The sequence below is a fragment of the Botrytis deweyae genome (assembly GCF_014898535.1).
Source record: "Botrytis deweyae strain B1 chromosome Unknown BDEW_029, whole genome shotgun sequence".
Taxonomy (NCBI): Eukaryota; Fungi; Ascomycota; class Leotiomycetes; order Helotiales; family Sclerotiniaceae; genus Botrytis; species Botrytis deweyae.
The window spans coordinates 335382-351174 of NW_024066236.1; the positions used below are offsets into that span (position 1 = coordinate 335382).

Below are 15793 nucleotides of genomic sequence, written 5' to 3' on the forward strand. Positions count from 1 at the left end.
TTCGTGCTGTGTGAACCCTTCTTAGAGTGTCCTGGGATGGTTTCCCTGGTATGGAAAATCAATACGGGATTTGTTGCGTTTCTCTTGCCGGTACGGAGGATGGTGATGTATTTTGCAAATATATATATTGTATGTATGTATGACAATAACCAAAAAAGTGGGATATTTAAATTTGTGCAATGAGATTGATGATATGATATGATGTGATGTTGATGGAAAAATGGGAGAAACATTCTCCTTTTTGAGAATGAGGGTAAGTTGAGCGTTTGATTTGGAGAAGGTACGACTTAGAGTGAGCTTCGGAGGAAGCAGAGGATAGCGACGATTAGGAAGACAGATAGATGTAGACATCATTTCGGGAAGTCACGAATGTGATTTGTATGCTTCTATTATGTGAATAATTAAGAGAATAAACATGTAGACTTTAAAGACGTTTGATGAGCGGAGAGGGAAAAAATTGTAAGCTTTTTCTCATATAGAAACTGTGCCTCCTAGATCAAGATCGCAACTAATTGGGCGTTTTAATTTACACACTTTCACCTTCAATAAAACTCCAGGCTCCATGAAATTCCGTATCGACAAAGAACAAGAAAAGGTGCGAGCAATCGAAATGTTAACATACGTCAAGCAGTTTGGAGGTGCTTGGATTTTGGCATTGAGAAAAGCAGCGACCATGTAGCCAGATATCATTTTATGTCTTTCATACATAATAAATAAGCACAAACTTTAGACTCCAGGTTTCCGCCAGATCTTCTTCATGCATATGGTGAATGAATTACTCTTTGTGAAAAGGTGAGAGGGAAATTCTTGTGATTTGGGACTTAGTCGTGGTACAAGAAACCACACGTCGGCAGACTCGCTTATTCGATATTAGAGATGGGGAGATATAGACAATAGATCTACTTTTTCTGTATTATCCAGCCTAGAAAGGATTTATCTTGTATTTTGTTTTTCTTCTTTAGGTTCGAGCGTCTATATGGAGTGAGTATTAGCGGTGCGGCCTTTCCATGAATGATCTCTTTCGAAATGGGAAACCACAAGATCATGACAATGACCTGGGAAAGCTTCGGTTGTAATTGCTTCAGGACTTCTACGTTAAAGTAGCTAGAAGATTCGTACCAGGCGTTTGTCTTCTATTCCTGTTGCTCATCAAAAGCTTTACTAATCATGGGTAGCTGACATATCTGCAGCAGTCCAAGGTCTCTTTCCTTTCGATCATTTTGTAGACGGCCGCCTCAAGAAAGTCCGGAATCTGCAATTCCTACTAAATTATATCGGCATGTCTCTCCTTGTCTCTACTATCTGCTATAGTCGCTTGCCAATATTGTGGTAATGGCAGCATTGAAGTCATTGCTTATCTAGCTCTAATTTTAAGTTTCGATCTTGACTGTTTCGCTACAACTTTCACCCTCGGTCTTTGTGGTCTTGGTCCTCATAAAACTTTTGGAGTATAATTTGAAGCAGCTTTAAATTCTGGTGTGATAGATTTTAAAATTATTAAATGATGCAGATTACTCGATATTCGTTACAAACATTCAAGTACTGGGACTGGTATTGGGTAACAAGAATACCACGTAGGTTCACAACTCTCGCGTAATACTCTTGGAATATACATTATGACTACCTCCAATCAAGATCTCTCAACATACTTGTGAGTTTCTGGTGAGTTTCTGCTTTCCACCTCAACTTCGGCTGCTCCATTCCCTGTCATGTAATTCCCGCTCTCATCGGCGCACCCAATAATATAATCCCACTATCCGGAATCCGTTCGACTCCATCTTCCATTAATTTAATCCTTATCAATCTAAACAGTGTCCAAGCCATTGAAACCCTTACCCCCTCTCGAGATCTTGAAGATTACCTGAAACATGCGAAGCTTCCGCCCAAGCACAATAATCAGGGCTTGTTCCAACCGTCACGATATATTCCACGATTTTCTTTGATATCTCCAAAACAATCTCAAAGAATCCACCACCATCTATCTTGTGGTATCCTCATCCTCCCTGTCCTCCTCCTTCTCTTCGTCATCCTCATCATCCTCATCTTCATCATCCTCAATGTCAACATTATCAATATCAGCATCCATAGCACCCACAAAAGAAGCAAAGCCATGAACAGAAATGCTATTCATAAAAGCATTGTATTCGTAATCGTCTTCCGCCTTTCTCAATTCCCTCTTTGCTTTTCTCTGAACGTCCTCTATCTCCGCCTGCTCTAACTTAGAGGATGAAATGATGACTGACTTTTGTTCCATCACCTCATCAATTGTGAAATCACAGCCACTTGACTCATCAAAACGCACAACACCCTCGTAGTTGATACCATTTTCCTGCTCGAGGAAGAATTTGTCCCCTTCTCGCAGATCAGGGAAGCTGGGACCAAATTTCACGAACTTCACGTTTTTCCTACGTTGAAATCCATGAAACAATGCAACGAGAAAAATAAAACCGAAAAACCCACTTGCGAATCCATACATGAATATCGCGGTTGGAAAGGCTCTCGGTATTTGTCCGTTTGCATCTCTGACTGCGTTGACGATATCGAGAACGGGCTCGGTAATAGGGCCCAATTGTGTTTGGTGAAGATTGAGTAGCGCAGGCATTTTTATTGTGCTGTAGATTTGATACTTTAGATTTATTAGGATAGGAGGATTAATTTTTTTGGAGGTCGAGAAGTTTAGGTGCAGACACGGCGCAATTTATACATTTTATCTAGTGACAACCATCTATGATTCATCATCTATGAGAAATATCCTAGTTCAAAGCTTGGTAATTGGACCATGTAGATCGACGACGTAAATCTGGTTTAAATATCGTTGAGACTGACATTTAGCACTCAAGTCTTCCCACAAGCGGATGGTATGCGTGACAAACTGTTGTCATTGGAAGCATAATATGCCCCATTTAGAATTTGAAGAATTAGGTTACACTAGTGACACTTCCAAAACTCTTAGGGTTGAAAATTCTGACATTGGTTCTCAATGGGCCTCACAAACTTAACTTTTTCGGGTAAAGTTGCTGAGATCTGCAAAGCCAAATTACCTGAACATAATCCAATCATGCAAGACTTGATTCTGATTCTATTGTTATCATATCAATCATTCTAAAGTCTGGACCTATCATCTGAAAAGGAGGGATGATATTCAGGTAATAGGAATTTACAATCACAGCCATTTAAATCCTTGCAAATCTGGAAATCTATTTGGCGGAAGATGACGGATGTTAGAAGTGAGAGGAGTAATTATAAGTGTAAAATGATACAATGAGCTATTTTGGTAGATCGTTTCTAGGAGTTTTGAGACTCCTGTCCAAAGAGTAGTCAGGACAACATGAAATGTCTAAAACAACAATATATATTCCCATTGTTAATGATAGACCACGATTTAGACGCAAGACCCCGAGATTAGAGTCAGTGAAATGGTGTAGATAGGTAGTCAACTCTGTTTAATTCTGAAAATGAGATCTTCTATCATATCAGATATCAAATCCGAAAGACATTTCTCCAAAATTTAATGCCACCAAACTTTTTCCTCCCATAAATTTTTGTCACAGTCCTTTTTGTTCACATAGTGTTGATTCAGGACCACAACAACTTCATCCAATCATTTTATTCTCCCCCAAAGACCAGAATCTCTATATTTGATAGGTACTTGAAGACTTTCTTGTCATCTCTTTAGACGCTGCTGTGCTTTCCCAAACATCATCAGTCTCATGTCTCTGCATCTGTGTTATCGTTCCGTAATTCGGCAATCCATTGCTGCTGAAAAAGTCCTCTCCCTCTCCTACATCCTCCGACCATTTTTTGACATCCAAAAGTGGGCTTGTCGCTCTCTCATCATCTGAAATGAGATATACGTTCGCGTTCGTTAGTTTCGACGTCGGTCTTCTCTCGCTTACTGCCAACCAGCTACATCCCCAATTCTCTATTGCATCATAAATGGCGACAAGGAGTATCGCCATCCACGAGGAAATAATGAAAATCATACATATGATTCCCAATGGGGCGAAGAAGCCATATGTGAGCGTTTCCAAAAGTGTGAGTTCAACTTGGGTAATATCAATGGCATCTGTGACATGCCCTGTGATTTCGGTGATTTTTGGTAATGGTGACATTCTGGAACTCGAACTTTTCAATCATTAGACCTTTTCATGATTTGAACCAGGGGGAATACTTACGAGATTGGATGATTGAGGATTATTTAATTGCCTTGAAGATGAAGTGATTCAAAATTACGATTCTTATGGGGATCAAAAAATTCATCATTTAGAGAGAAAGAATTTTCATTGGTACTAACTTCTAGTATAGGGCACCGTTGGTCAAGTATAAAATTTTCGCTCGTTTGTGTGATTTGAGAAAAATGACGTGTAATCATAATTAAGTCAAACTGGGCTTCCTAGCTGAGGATTTGTGTAAATTTGGCAGTAATTTCGAATTCCCACCTCTCAAAGGCTCTCAATTGCCAAATCTCTGTACAATATTCAAATATAGGGGAATCTTAGGGGCCATCGTTGTTACTCGTCGGAGTGAATTGGGGAAACTACATTTCTCATTGTGCAAGTCAATCATGAGGCGCTTGGGATTTCTGAGACTCCAGGCTAATTAGTTCAATATCGATCGTTGAAAACGACATAATTTTTTTAAGGAATCCTTATCATATTGATCAGAGTCTAGAAGATGTGATAAATTCTACTGGCAGATACGAGACCGATTGAAATGATAGATCACAAGAACTGTCCTTACTACAGATTAGCTTAAAGACAGTAGTATGAAATAGAGTATGACACTTGGCATCAAAAATTTCAAAAGAATCACTTTAGAAGATAATCTCTCGCCCACCCAATAGAAGGGTTAGTACAGGCAGTTAGCCCATTTCATCACATGAGGACACTTAGCCCTGTTTATGGTTCCTGTACATCAAAAAGTCAGGTCATTCTTCGCTCTTGTATAATCTCAAGGATTCCATCTCATCTTCAAACAAATTATTCTTAACAACCATGTGCCAACAACAGAATCAGAGTTTTAATGAAATTCTTTACAGAGGCATGTTCTTAATAACGAATCTTTTAAAGCGTATTTCAGTTTTTGTACTATGTTGGATACTTTGTGAATTAATCCAGTACATCTACTACCGATCAATGGGTTGGAAGGGCTGCCATCAATTTCGATTGAATTTGATATTCATGTTTTCATTCGGTGTGCTTATGCATTCCGCCCTCTCAATTGCTTCGGGAGATTCTATACACTACTTTGAAGTTCTCCATGCCCTTTCGGTGAGTATAGTCTTTTATGAATGTCTTATTCGGGTCAAATTTGGGGTCAAATTGATGGGAGAGTGCTTTGAAGAATTCATGTATGATTCAATTGAATTTTTCGGATGGTCTCCTCAAATCGTACCTGGCCGTAAACATGCCAGGTTCCAAATGCGTATGGCTCGCGAGCTCGAAGAAGAGTTGAAACACCGAGAGTTTGAAAAAAGACTAGCGAGGGTCTGTACCAGATTGGGTGGTAAAATGGACTGTGAATTTATCGAAGCTTGGATAGCCCGGGATCTTCAGGACATAGATGCTATTTATTGGAGGAAACAACAAGCTGGATTGGAGCCTTCAGTTGCCGATGATGCTGAGAATAGGATATTGGGGACATATGGCGATGTTTTAAGACTTCGAGATCTCCGTCTGACTGCACTCGAGAATCTCGAGAATTATGGAATGACCATAGAATGAGCTACTGAACTTTTACAAAGCAGTACTGTAACAGTGCTGAGAATAGTTTGAACACTATGGTTGTACCTTGAAACGGCGACATGAATTTATTGAGAGGTGAGAAATTTTCACATCTCTATCGAAATATACCACTGACATCCATTAGACAGTCTTATCTTCTGAGTGTAGAGCCGTCGAGCGGTTTCTACGAATTTGAGAATTGAGAATTATTGTATCATATATCCCCAAGCAAAGGATTTTGCTTACGATTGAATGCCGCCAATGGGCCGATTGCTGGGACTAGAATTTCTCAAGGTATGTTGAGATCCTTCACTTTAATTCAAAAGAATGAATCTGGTATTACCAAAGACTTCTCACACCAGAAATAGGCAGAGTGTTGGATTAATATCTACGATTTTTCCCTTGGCTCTCAGAACACAAGTGCGCGGTTCTGATTTCCATCAAATATCATTACGGATTTATCAAATATATTCTCGAAATATATGTGCGTTCTTTCAGTTTCAACAACATCAAAGATCGGGATCGGGGCTTTGGAGTTGGAGGTAGGCTTTGAGATTTGAGATTCTTAATTTTTTTCTGGGAACCTTTGGGCTGGAAATCTTGCGATGGGATATAAGTTCAACGGTAGTGATTATGGTACAAGGGGATAAAGCCGGAATGTAGATTGTTAGAAGTATCTTCTAAAAGACTATGGTTGTTTGTCATAAGTTATGGATGAGCGAAATAGATTGTCGCAAGAAAATTTCTGGATGTCGAATGTGTTAGAACTGTAGGTAGAGTTATAGTAGTGACCTACAACCACACAAATTCAGCAATCAAAATTCAAAAATCTCGCAAACCTTGATATTGTCCAGCCATAGGCCGAGAATGAAATTCCGATCAAATTTTCTTGAAAGACCGCATACACAAAACCTATTCTCCAATAGTTATGTCTAGCCTGACGCTCTAGAGTTGAATCACGTGATATAGTTCAATCTAGCGCGGCTCCAACAGCACTCACTCCAAAACTAAAGGGGGGCTAAGCGAAAGTAGTTCGACTTTTACCCCACAATCCTTCCCCAGTTTACCGATCAGAAAAATTAAACTATGTACTAAGTCTAACAAGCTTCTGAATGTCATCATTACAACCACTGGTATTCTGATATTGACTTCAATTGGGGTTACTAACAGCAGACAAGCAATGGAAAGCGTCATTAGTGTTGTGCTTGACAGACACTGGCGCATGCCTAGAGTGAGAATTTGAACATTAGTTCATTTCGATTCCCATATCGAAATCTTGAGAGAAATATATTTGATGAAAATGTATTTGAACAATCTCTTCTCTCAAAAATATTTTCCTACACACCGCACGAAAAAGCATCGCACAGAAACATTTATCAGAGTATTCTGAATACATGATAACATCATCTTCATCACATCTTACATTATATACTTGTTGTCACATAACCAAATATCACATTTTCTGAATAGCTCAAAAGCATCTATCTCGATATCACCAAATCTTCATCATAAGAACACCATCTAAACACCCCCTCAACGTCGTCATAATGATCACAAAGATGATTGCCGATGGCAGATTCACCGATAATACCCTCCCACCAGGAACCACCTCTTCGAATACTATCTTCATCTCTCCACCACTTTCACCTGTCTATCCGACTCAATCAACCCAACCACCCTACTATTCTGCATCTACACTACCCACTCAATTCCGAAGAATCCTCGCCACGACATTCTTCCCAAACCAAACTATGAACACAGTCTCCGCACCCAAAGAGACTCTAGACACCACAACAAGAATCGCGCTCTATTCCCTATTCTTCATCATATCATGCGGCGCGTTCTTCTCCCTCTGCTACTTCCTCCACCACCTTTGCAAAGTCCACGGAATCAAGCTTCGACAGCGATATAATCACGAATCTCACGGGGAATTCGAAGGATTGATCACGCGAAGAATCTACTTTCGCTATCGCACGTTTGATGAGACTTCTCCGTATGATGCGGAGGAAAATGGCCGTCCGGGTGCTTCATCCAGGAGTACCGAGGAGTGTGAATATACCAATCCTGTTAATGATACCAAGCCTACCAAAGTCATCAATGCGGTCAATGCGATTAAGGCTACTAAAGTTGCCGAAGCTGGCAAGGCCGTCAAAGCTATCAAAGCTATCAAAGCCACCAAAGCTACCAAAGCTACCAAAGCTACCAAGCCCACCAAACCCACCAAACCCATCCAAACTACCAAAACGACCGACGGCCATCACAGCGAGCCCGAACGGGAAAGCGCGCACCCCTCCCACCCAACCACACCCACGCACCGCAAAGTAGTATTTGCGAACCTCCCACGCCCCATCCGACGACCACCCACGACCAAAAAACCAGGGGGCCTACAATTCGCCGCGTCACCCCCTCGACCGCGTCGTGAAAATCTCGCGAATCCCCCCAAACGACCACCCACGACCAAAAAACCAGGGGGCCTACAATTCGCCGCGTCGCCCCCTCGACCGCGTCGACCAAATCTCCCGAATCCCCCCAAACGATTACGCAGTCCTCCGCTCCCGCCGGACTACCTGACCACCTCCAACGCGACCACTGCACCATTGGGAATCCCGGGCCAAGAGCCCTCTTCGTGGGTTGCGGGGTTACCTTGGTCAACGGCGGCGGATGGTCCGCATATTGCTGATGAGGGGAAGAAGCATAGGGAGATGGATCCGGATGATGAGAATTGGGGAGATATTGATCGGATTATTAGTGGTGAGCGCGATCAATATGCTAAGGATAAGAAAGTTCTAGATGCTGTGAGGAGGAAGGATATGGAGATGGAAAGAGAGAATGGATTGGTTCAATCGCGAGATGGATGCGATGATTGTTCGACTGATTCGGATAGCTTTTGGGCTTATTAGTAGATTGAAAAGAAGGGGAGGATTACTAGATGGAGAAGTTAATGAGGAAATGTATGGAAATATAGACAATGGAGTTAAAATTTGGCGTTTATAAATGCCTTGGATGGGAAAAAAAGTATGGGAATATGGATGAAAGGAAAAAAGACAGCGTTCATAAAAGTATGATATATTTGATGATATGGAAGGTACCTATATACATCAAAAGAATGTTATATATAGATTGTAAAATAATTACTTTCCTGTCATTTGAACTTTATATGTCCTTGCACAGTGGAGTATGTGTTGTGTCTGATGAATTCTATATACCTTTCCTCTTTGTGGAATCGCATGTCTCCTGGTTTATCGAAAATACAAACTATCGTATGTTTCCGAAAAGCAGAGTCTCAGAATTTTTTAGGGGTACGATGCTCTCCCTCATCGTGCAATTTACTTCGCTGCAGAAGGTATCGTGGATGCATCTCCTTTCCTGGGAGAGGAACCAAAAAAATATAAATGTAATAGAAATCAGAGATAAAAGACCAAGCACAGTTCAACATATGCAAATAATAAATATGAAAGGAACAGTATATTATTACTCAACTACCGTTCCCTTCTTCTGAAAAGCCCGTGTCAAATCCTGACCTCGCGGCCCAATATCCAATTACTCCATATGTACCACTTTCATTATTCATAAGACATATATACATCAAAAACCCAAAACGCCTGGGATGTATGATATAACATCCCAAGATATTCGCCATTGGTATTATTGACAAAGGGAAAGTTTGTGGACAAAAACGCTACTGATTATTCCTTCTTTGCTTTTCTGAAGAATTTCGCGAAACTCTTCTTCGGTCTCAATTGGGACGTAGGGGCAGCGTCTTCATACGTACTGCCAATTTCAACCATGCCTGGAATTGCTGATGGAGCCCATGGTAATGGTTTTGATCTAAGAGTTGCATCCGACAAGGAGATTTTGGTCATTCGACTATTAGAACGTGTTGTTCTTGGAGTGCTCACGTCGTTCTTTTTTAATGTATCACGACGACGGGTTGGGTCTTTCGATGAAGATACCTTTTTACTCTCTGGAATCGGAGGAGGTCGCCGCGAGGGAATAAATCCACTGGGACCAAATCTGTTTGGCGTAAGTTCACCTTGATGTGAAACTAGTGATTCTGATGGGAGCGAATTTTTTCGTCGAGGCAATGGTGTGGGTGTATCATTAATAGGAGGTGGTAAATACTTAGCCTCCACATGATCCATCATAGTGTTGAAAGCGGATAGAGGTGTTGTCGTGCTGTATGCGGTATTGCGCTTGCGTAAGTCTTGTGAGGTTCTCTGAGCTGGTGCAGTCTTTGGTCTATGTTGTTCCATACAATAGTTGACTTTCCGTCGGAGATCGATATTTTGCTCCTCCAATATCTTTGCTGCATTTTCGGCCGCAATAGCCCGCTCGAGAAGACGCTTATTCTCTGCCTCGAAGTCATTGATAGCGTCAATGGCAGTAGCTGCATGTAACTAAGGATATGAATGAGTATTGATGATATAAAAAAGCATTTTAATCGAGAACTTACGGAACGTGTAGGACTGAGTGGAGACTTCGGATCCATAATGACTTTCTGAGGCTTGACTGCCCCAGGAGAAGTGTCTTCCAGTTCAGCAATAAATGATGATGTGGCTGAATTTGGGGAAGCATTTGTAGTTGGCGAAGATAATTCAAAAACGGAATCGACAGCGGATATAGGTGTCATTCTATCAGGAGAAAACTGTTTTGAATGCTGTCGACCTGGCGTATAGTTCCATGCACCTTGTGGGGTAACGAGCAAACTCAAGGTGGGAGTTGGGCCATTTGCATTTTGACGACGAGGAGTAGTAGATGGGCGAAGGTTATCTTGAGAAACTGCATTCTTGATCATGGTTCGTTTTGAGTTGTGAGTTTGTTGGGGCCTTTCTTTTGGCTGCATTTGAGAGACAACATGAGGCATGCTTCCACGCCTTTTTTAGGGGTATTCACAAGTAACTAAAAAAAAGTTTGGGCCCAAGCAAGAGGTAACCCTTGATGCTAAAGGTTTGAGAAGAGCTTAAAAAGGGAAATTCTTGTACAAGTAGTTCATCCGAGAAACCCGAGGAAAGATGTGGTCGGGTAATTGCCAATGGAATTATTCCCATGCGACGTGAAATTTAAACGACAGTTGAGTTTTCACGTTGAAAACTGGCCTCGAAAATATTCAATTATAATCAAGGCAGGCTTAGATCCAAGGGCTGAGGCTGGGCCATGGTCAAAGAGATATATAAATATTGTAGGATTGGACCCCATCTCACATTATATTTTTCGACTCGAGCTGGAAGCCTCGATCAATCATTTCAAGTGTGCGAGAATGCGGCAACGACGCTGCGGCCTGGTGTCTCAATGGTAAGAGTCGTTATGAACCACTCGATTTAACGCAGTAACCTGAAACAGATAAAAAAGCGTCGATTCAAATTATGCAGACGAATCATAAAAGACATAAAGACTTTCGTAACCGCCATGGGGGCGGTCGCTTATCTGGCCATCACTACATCCAACCAAACGCGAGAACCAACGCTTACGGCGCAGTAGAAAGACTCGGAAGTGAAGCAAGAACAAGTAATACTAAAGAAGAGAAAAGGACGCGATTGGAAGCAGATGATAACAGCGAAAAGATCAAGTAAGAGAATTAGAATACGGAGAAAAGATACCTTGTAATCGATTTTCGAGGAGAGTTTCAGGTCCTGCAATGCACCCCAACTCACATCGTAAGTGTATTCTTCGTACAAGTATGGAATAACCAGGTATCAATGACGGTTCTTACATCAATGATGAATGTATCGCGAGTTTCGGAAATAGAACCGGATGGATCAAGAAGCCTTGGAGTTGGATGATGGCGTCCACATGATCCTATTCGCTGCATGTGTATATGTATAACTGTTGGATTTTGCATCAACCGGATTTCCTTGAATCATATATCATTGTTGTTGGTGAAGGAAGAGAAGCAAACAAACATTGAAGAACACAAGAGAACACAAACAAACACATCACATCACATCGCTTCGTATCGTATCGTATCGTATCATATCACGGAGTGAGTGACATGAGTTAACAATACCCGGCACAACTTGATGGAGAAAACCAAGATGTGGCATATGGGTAAGTACCTGTCTAGGTGGTCGAGGTGGTGTTCAGGAGAATGTCCATTTTGAAGGTTCGAAGGATTCATGGTCAGAATATATCGGCTAGTCTGAATTAGGTATCAAGCAGAAAGGTCGAAGTTCAGCTATGGGCGCTCCTACCAATCAAAGATACGGTAGCCGATAGGTACAAATAATGGTGGTAAGCTTGAATTACATGCACAATCACTCGCATCTCGTAGTTACTTATCGGTATCTTCATTATTTATCAATTAATTTTGTCTCTCGTTTTTTTTTCTTCAACAATTCAACCACTCCAATAATTAAATAATATGGGCTCACCTGAAACCTCAAATCGTCAGAAGGATTATTCTTCACGGCGACATTCTAGGTCCCCCTCAACAGATTCCGAAGAAGAGAGAAGGCGGAGGAGGCGCAGGAGAGAGCGAGAGGCTGACCGTGGATCTACTCGTCCCGACAGGCATGATGATCGTTCCAGAGGCACGAGAGATAAATACGAAGATAAAGTGAGATATCGCAGAAGGTCGCGTAGTCCAGTTGATTCAGATTCTTCCCGACAAATAGACAATCGAGATTCACATCGCAGAAGATCGCGCAGTCCTCGACGAAAGGATGATCGGAATTCACCTCGCAGAAGAAGAGATAGATCTCGCGACCGAAGACGAATTAAGGATGAAAGTGACAACGACAATACCAGGTCGCTGGAACCACCCACGAAGTCGGTAGCATCTCGAAAACAGAACGGTCCGCTACCATCCCAAGCTGCATCGTTTCAATCGAAAAAAGATCCATCCTCAACGGCTCTTGTAACCACCGGAGACGAGCCGGTACCAGAAAAAGAGAAGCCGAATTTGGGACACACGGGAGTCTTAGCAGCAGCTTCAAACACAATTACACAGGCAGATGGAAATTCTATAGTTCTAAAGTATCACGAACCCCCCGAAGCATGCAAACCACCATCTAAAGACGACTGGAAACTTTTTGTGTTTAAAGGCGCCGACATTATCGAAACCATTGATTTGAGTGCGAAGAGTTGCTGGCTTGTTGGTCGAGAACGGGCCGTGGTGGATTTAGTTGCGGAACATCCAAGTATCAGCAAACAACATGCCGTCATACAGTTCAAAGCCAGCGAGAAGATGAACGAATTTGGAGATAAGATTCGCAAAGTCAAGCCATACTTGATCGATCTTGAATCTGCGAATGGTACGATGATGAACAAAGATCCGATCGATGCGAGTCGATATGTTGAGTTAATGGATAAGGACATGATACAGTTTGGTCACAGTACAAGAGAGTACGTCCTAATGTTGGCACCGAGAAGTTAATCCAAAGGAATTTCTTGAAAAAGGTGGTTGTCATCTATGGTAACATACTTTCGGAAGTTCCTTTAATACTTATCATGCTATACGATTTGTACCATATCAGAGAAGCAGAAGTCAGCTGCAACTCATCACAAGATTTTTCCACCGTGCGGAGGAATGAAGATCATTGAAGGGAAAAGAATATGCATGTGTTAAAAAAGTTAATTCTTCACAATACTCACTAATGCCACATGTCTCACTTGACTTTGCCGCCAGTACAACCTATCAAGGTCACCGCGGTAATTTCGCCGAGAAAAGCAAATAGAGTTTAAAAGCTTGAATGATTTAGGGCAGTTGGGTCGAAAGAAAATTGCCGGTGCTAAAATAGGTCCTTTCTTATTGACAAATCAAGCGTATTGAAACTTTGAGCCTCATAATTGTCACTTGTCACTCTCGTGAACAAACACATAATGTGAAGAGTGTACGAGTAGGGCGGATTTAGATGACGGAGCCCCAGAGTGCTATGTGCCTTGATTACCTACCTACCTACCTACTAGTAGGTCACATTCCTCCCGGTAGAACTGCATCAGCCCCTTTCACGTGATTTGCCTCCTTTACGTATTGCCCAGGTGGCCCTAGGTATCCATATCTCCCGAGATCTTCGAAAGCATGCGCCTCGATGAAGATATTTGGGGCTCAAAATCTGGTACTATAGTACCGTAGGTAGGAGGATTCATTTGTCATAGATACCAGGTAGCCATTCTACTCGTAGAGATTCCACAAAATATTCTCTTGTGTTATACTCGTAAGCTCGCTCAGCTTATCTAGTGACTGACCTATACTGACCTAGGTATACTGATCCCATAATCTACACAACTGAATAATCATAAATGGAACACCGAAACCTAAACCGACGTATTTATCGTTATGCTATCAACAGGCTCGAGACTGGGCAGGGTACTGTGAATATAATATAAGCATCCATGATCATACGGTATTTATCCGCTACTAATAATCTGAGATCCGGAGATATATATCTAGCTACCTACTAGGTACGTACCGGTAGGACCCCGTCGTATCTAATATAAATATAATATTGGGCGTACTTCGAGCGTATCTACCTACCTACTAGGTATCTAGTATTCATCTCGAAGCGCAGCATCTAAACGCGCATATAGGTAGGTTGGTTATCGGATGAATTAATTGGATGACTGGATGAATGACTGACTGACTGATATTCTGATCATCAAATAAGCCAAGTACGCATGTATCGTCGGTTACGCCATGAACAAACGAGTCCCGGCATGAGTGAGAAACCTATATCAAAAGGGATAGAAGGAATCTTCCTTCTATTCACATGATCTCGAGAATTGCATCAATTCTGTAGATTACTCAATTGACGTTAGAATGTAAGATTATGTATGGATATATATGTATATGTATATGTGTATCTAACCTTAACATTTGACGGTGTTGTTATTTGTTGTGTAGTGAGTGCTATGGATATGTATGGATAGTTTGGATGACTTGTGTTATCTTATGTCATTGACAGTTTGGATGGCAGATCTAGATACCTAGGAATAGTCGTTCTCTATTTCATTTGAGTTTTGTCGTAGGTTAGGGCACATGTATGATAAACATCTATATAATTATATGGTTATTATAAGTATTTATATAGTTTTATATTTTTAGATGAATTAATGTTGCAACGTGAGTTGGAGATATCATCTCGAATTCTCATCATCCCCTGATACACAGTTCTCCTGATATAAAATTCCCCTGATACACAGTTCTCCTGATATAAAATTCCCCTGATACACAGTTCCCGATGCACAGTTCCCGATACATAATTCCCCTGATACTAATACACATAGATACTAACCATGATACTCATACCGATGCCGACGCTGACGCTGACGCTGACGCTGACGCTGACTCAACACCAATACTAATCCTGATGCAATTACGGCGCCATCCCGCAGGCAAAGAATCACCATCCAGGATTGGATGTACCAAGTACCTACCCGTACCCGTAATAAACCCTACAAGCGTCTCTCATCCTTTCCACCACATTCGCCATTTTTAGAGTTAAAGTTGTGAGATGGCGCGGGTGGTTTGAGAATGGGGATCATCGAGAGAAATGATTGGGGGAGGGGTGTTGATGGGGTGGAAATATAATATATATATATAATATATAATATGCGGAGGCGAGTTTTAGTGAAATGCTAAGCCTTCTCTTAATAATAACTCTATTAACCATACGATATTGTCTATATTAACTATATTAACTATATTACCCATATAAACCTAATTAACCTATTATAACACCTCAAATCAATTTCATAGCCGCCCATAGCCCTATTCATCAATCCCATCTCCCCAACACTATCCCCTTTCGAGCCATTTCCATCTTCCACCCCCCGGTCAATCACTCTCCCCAGTCCTTCATCCCATGTCACCAGCTGACTTCCATATTCCTCAAAATGTTTTCACTTCCATCCCACCATCATCCAACTTCGCGCCCTCTTTCCCACCGTTCACCACCACCAAAAGTATATATCGATTACGACATCGCATCAATCATGTCTTGAACTAAAGAAATATTGTTCGTGTGGCGTCGTATATACTTTTCGGCCCCCGTGTGACTAACACCCCAACCTCCATTAGCGCGTGCCACAATCTTCACGGGTACATTTAATCTTCAGATACACCGAGAACTTAT

General features: G+C 41.5%; 5 protein-coding genes across 5 annotated transcripts; 2 read left to right on the forward strand and 3 right to left on the reverse strand.

The window, feature by feature from the left end:
* Positions 1 to 1978: 1978 nt before the first annotated feature.
* EAE98_009638 (uncharacterized protein) lies at positions 1979 to 2602 on the reverse strand (the record flags this gene model as incomplete). Its single annotated transcript, XM_038957259.1, has 1 exon — positions 1979 to 2602. One exon carries the CDS (start codon positions 2600 to 2602, stop codon positions 1979 to 1981), a length of 624 nt encoding a protein of 207 aa, XP_038806452.1.
* Positions 2603 to 3632: 1030 nt separating this feature from the next.
* On the reverse strand, positions 3633 to 4112 carry EAE98_009639 (uncharacterized protein; the record flags this gene model as incomplete). The annotated part of the gene is made up of 1 exon (XM_038957260.1): positions 3633 to 4112. One exon carries the CDS (start codon positions 4110 to 4112, stop codon positions 3633 to 3635), a length of 480 nt encoding a protein of 159 aa, XP_038806453.1.
* Positions 4113 to 7270: 3158 nt separating this feature from the next.
* Positions 7271 to 8623, forward strand: EAE98_009640 (uncharacterized protein; the record flags this gene model as incomplete). Its single annotated transcript, XM_038957261.1, has 1 exon — positions 7271 to 8623. The coding sequence occupies one exon, from the start codon at positions 7271 to 7273 to the stop codon at positions 8621 to 8623; it is 1353 nt and encodes a 450-aa protein (XP_038806454.1).
* A 601-nt stretch (positions 8624 to 9224) lies between these two features.
* Positions 9225 to 11858, reverse strand: EAE98_009641 (uncharacterized protein). The gene is made up of 2 exons (XM_038957262.1): positions 10177 to 11858; positions 9225 to 10120 (listed from the first exon to the last, which is right to left on the reverse strand). The coding sequence occupies exons 1-2, from the start codon at positions 10585 to 10587 to the stop codon at positions 9410 to 9412; spliced, it is 1122 nt and encodes a 373-aa protein (XP_038806455.1). The 5' UTR covers positions 10588 to 11858; the 3' UTR covers positions 9225 to 9409.
* Positions 11859 to 12081: 223 nt separating this feature from the next.
* On the forward strand, positions 12082 to 13095 carry EAE98_009642 (uncharacterized protein; the record flags this gene model as incomplete). Its single annotated transcript, XM_038957263.1, has 1 exon — positions 12082 to 13095. The coding sequence occupies one exon, from the start codon at positions 12082 to 12084 to the stop codon at positions 13093 to 13095; it is 1014 nt and encodes a 337-aa protein (XP_038806456.1).
* Between the last annotated feature and the right edge of the window lie 2698 nt (positions 13096 to 15793).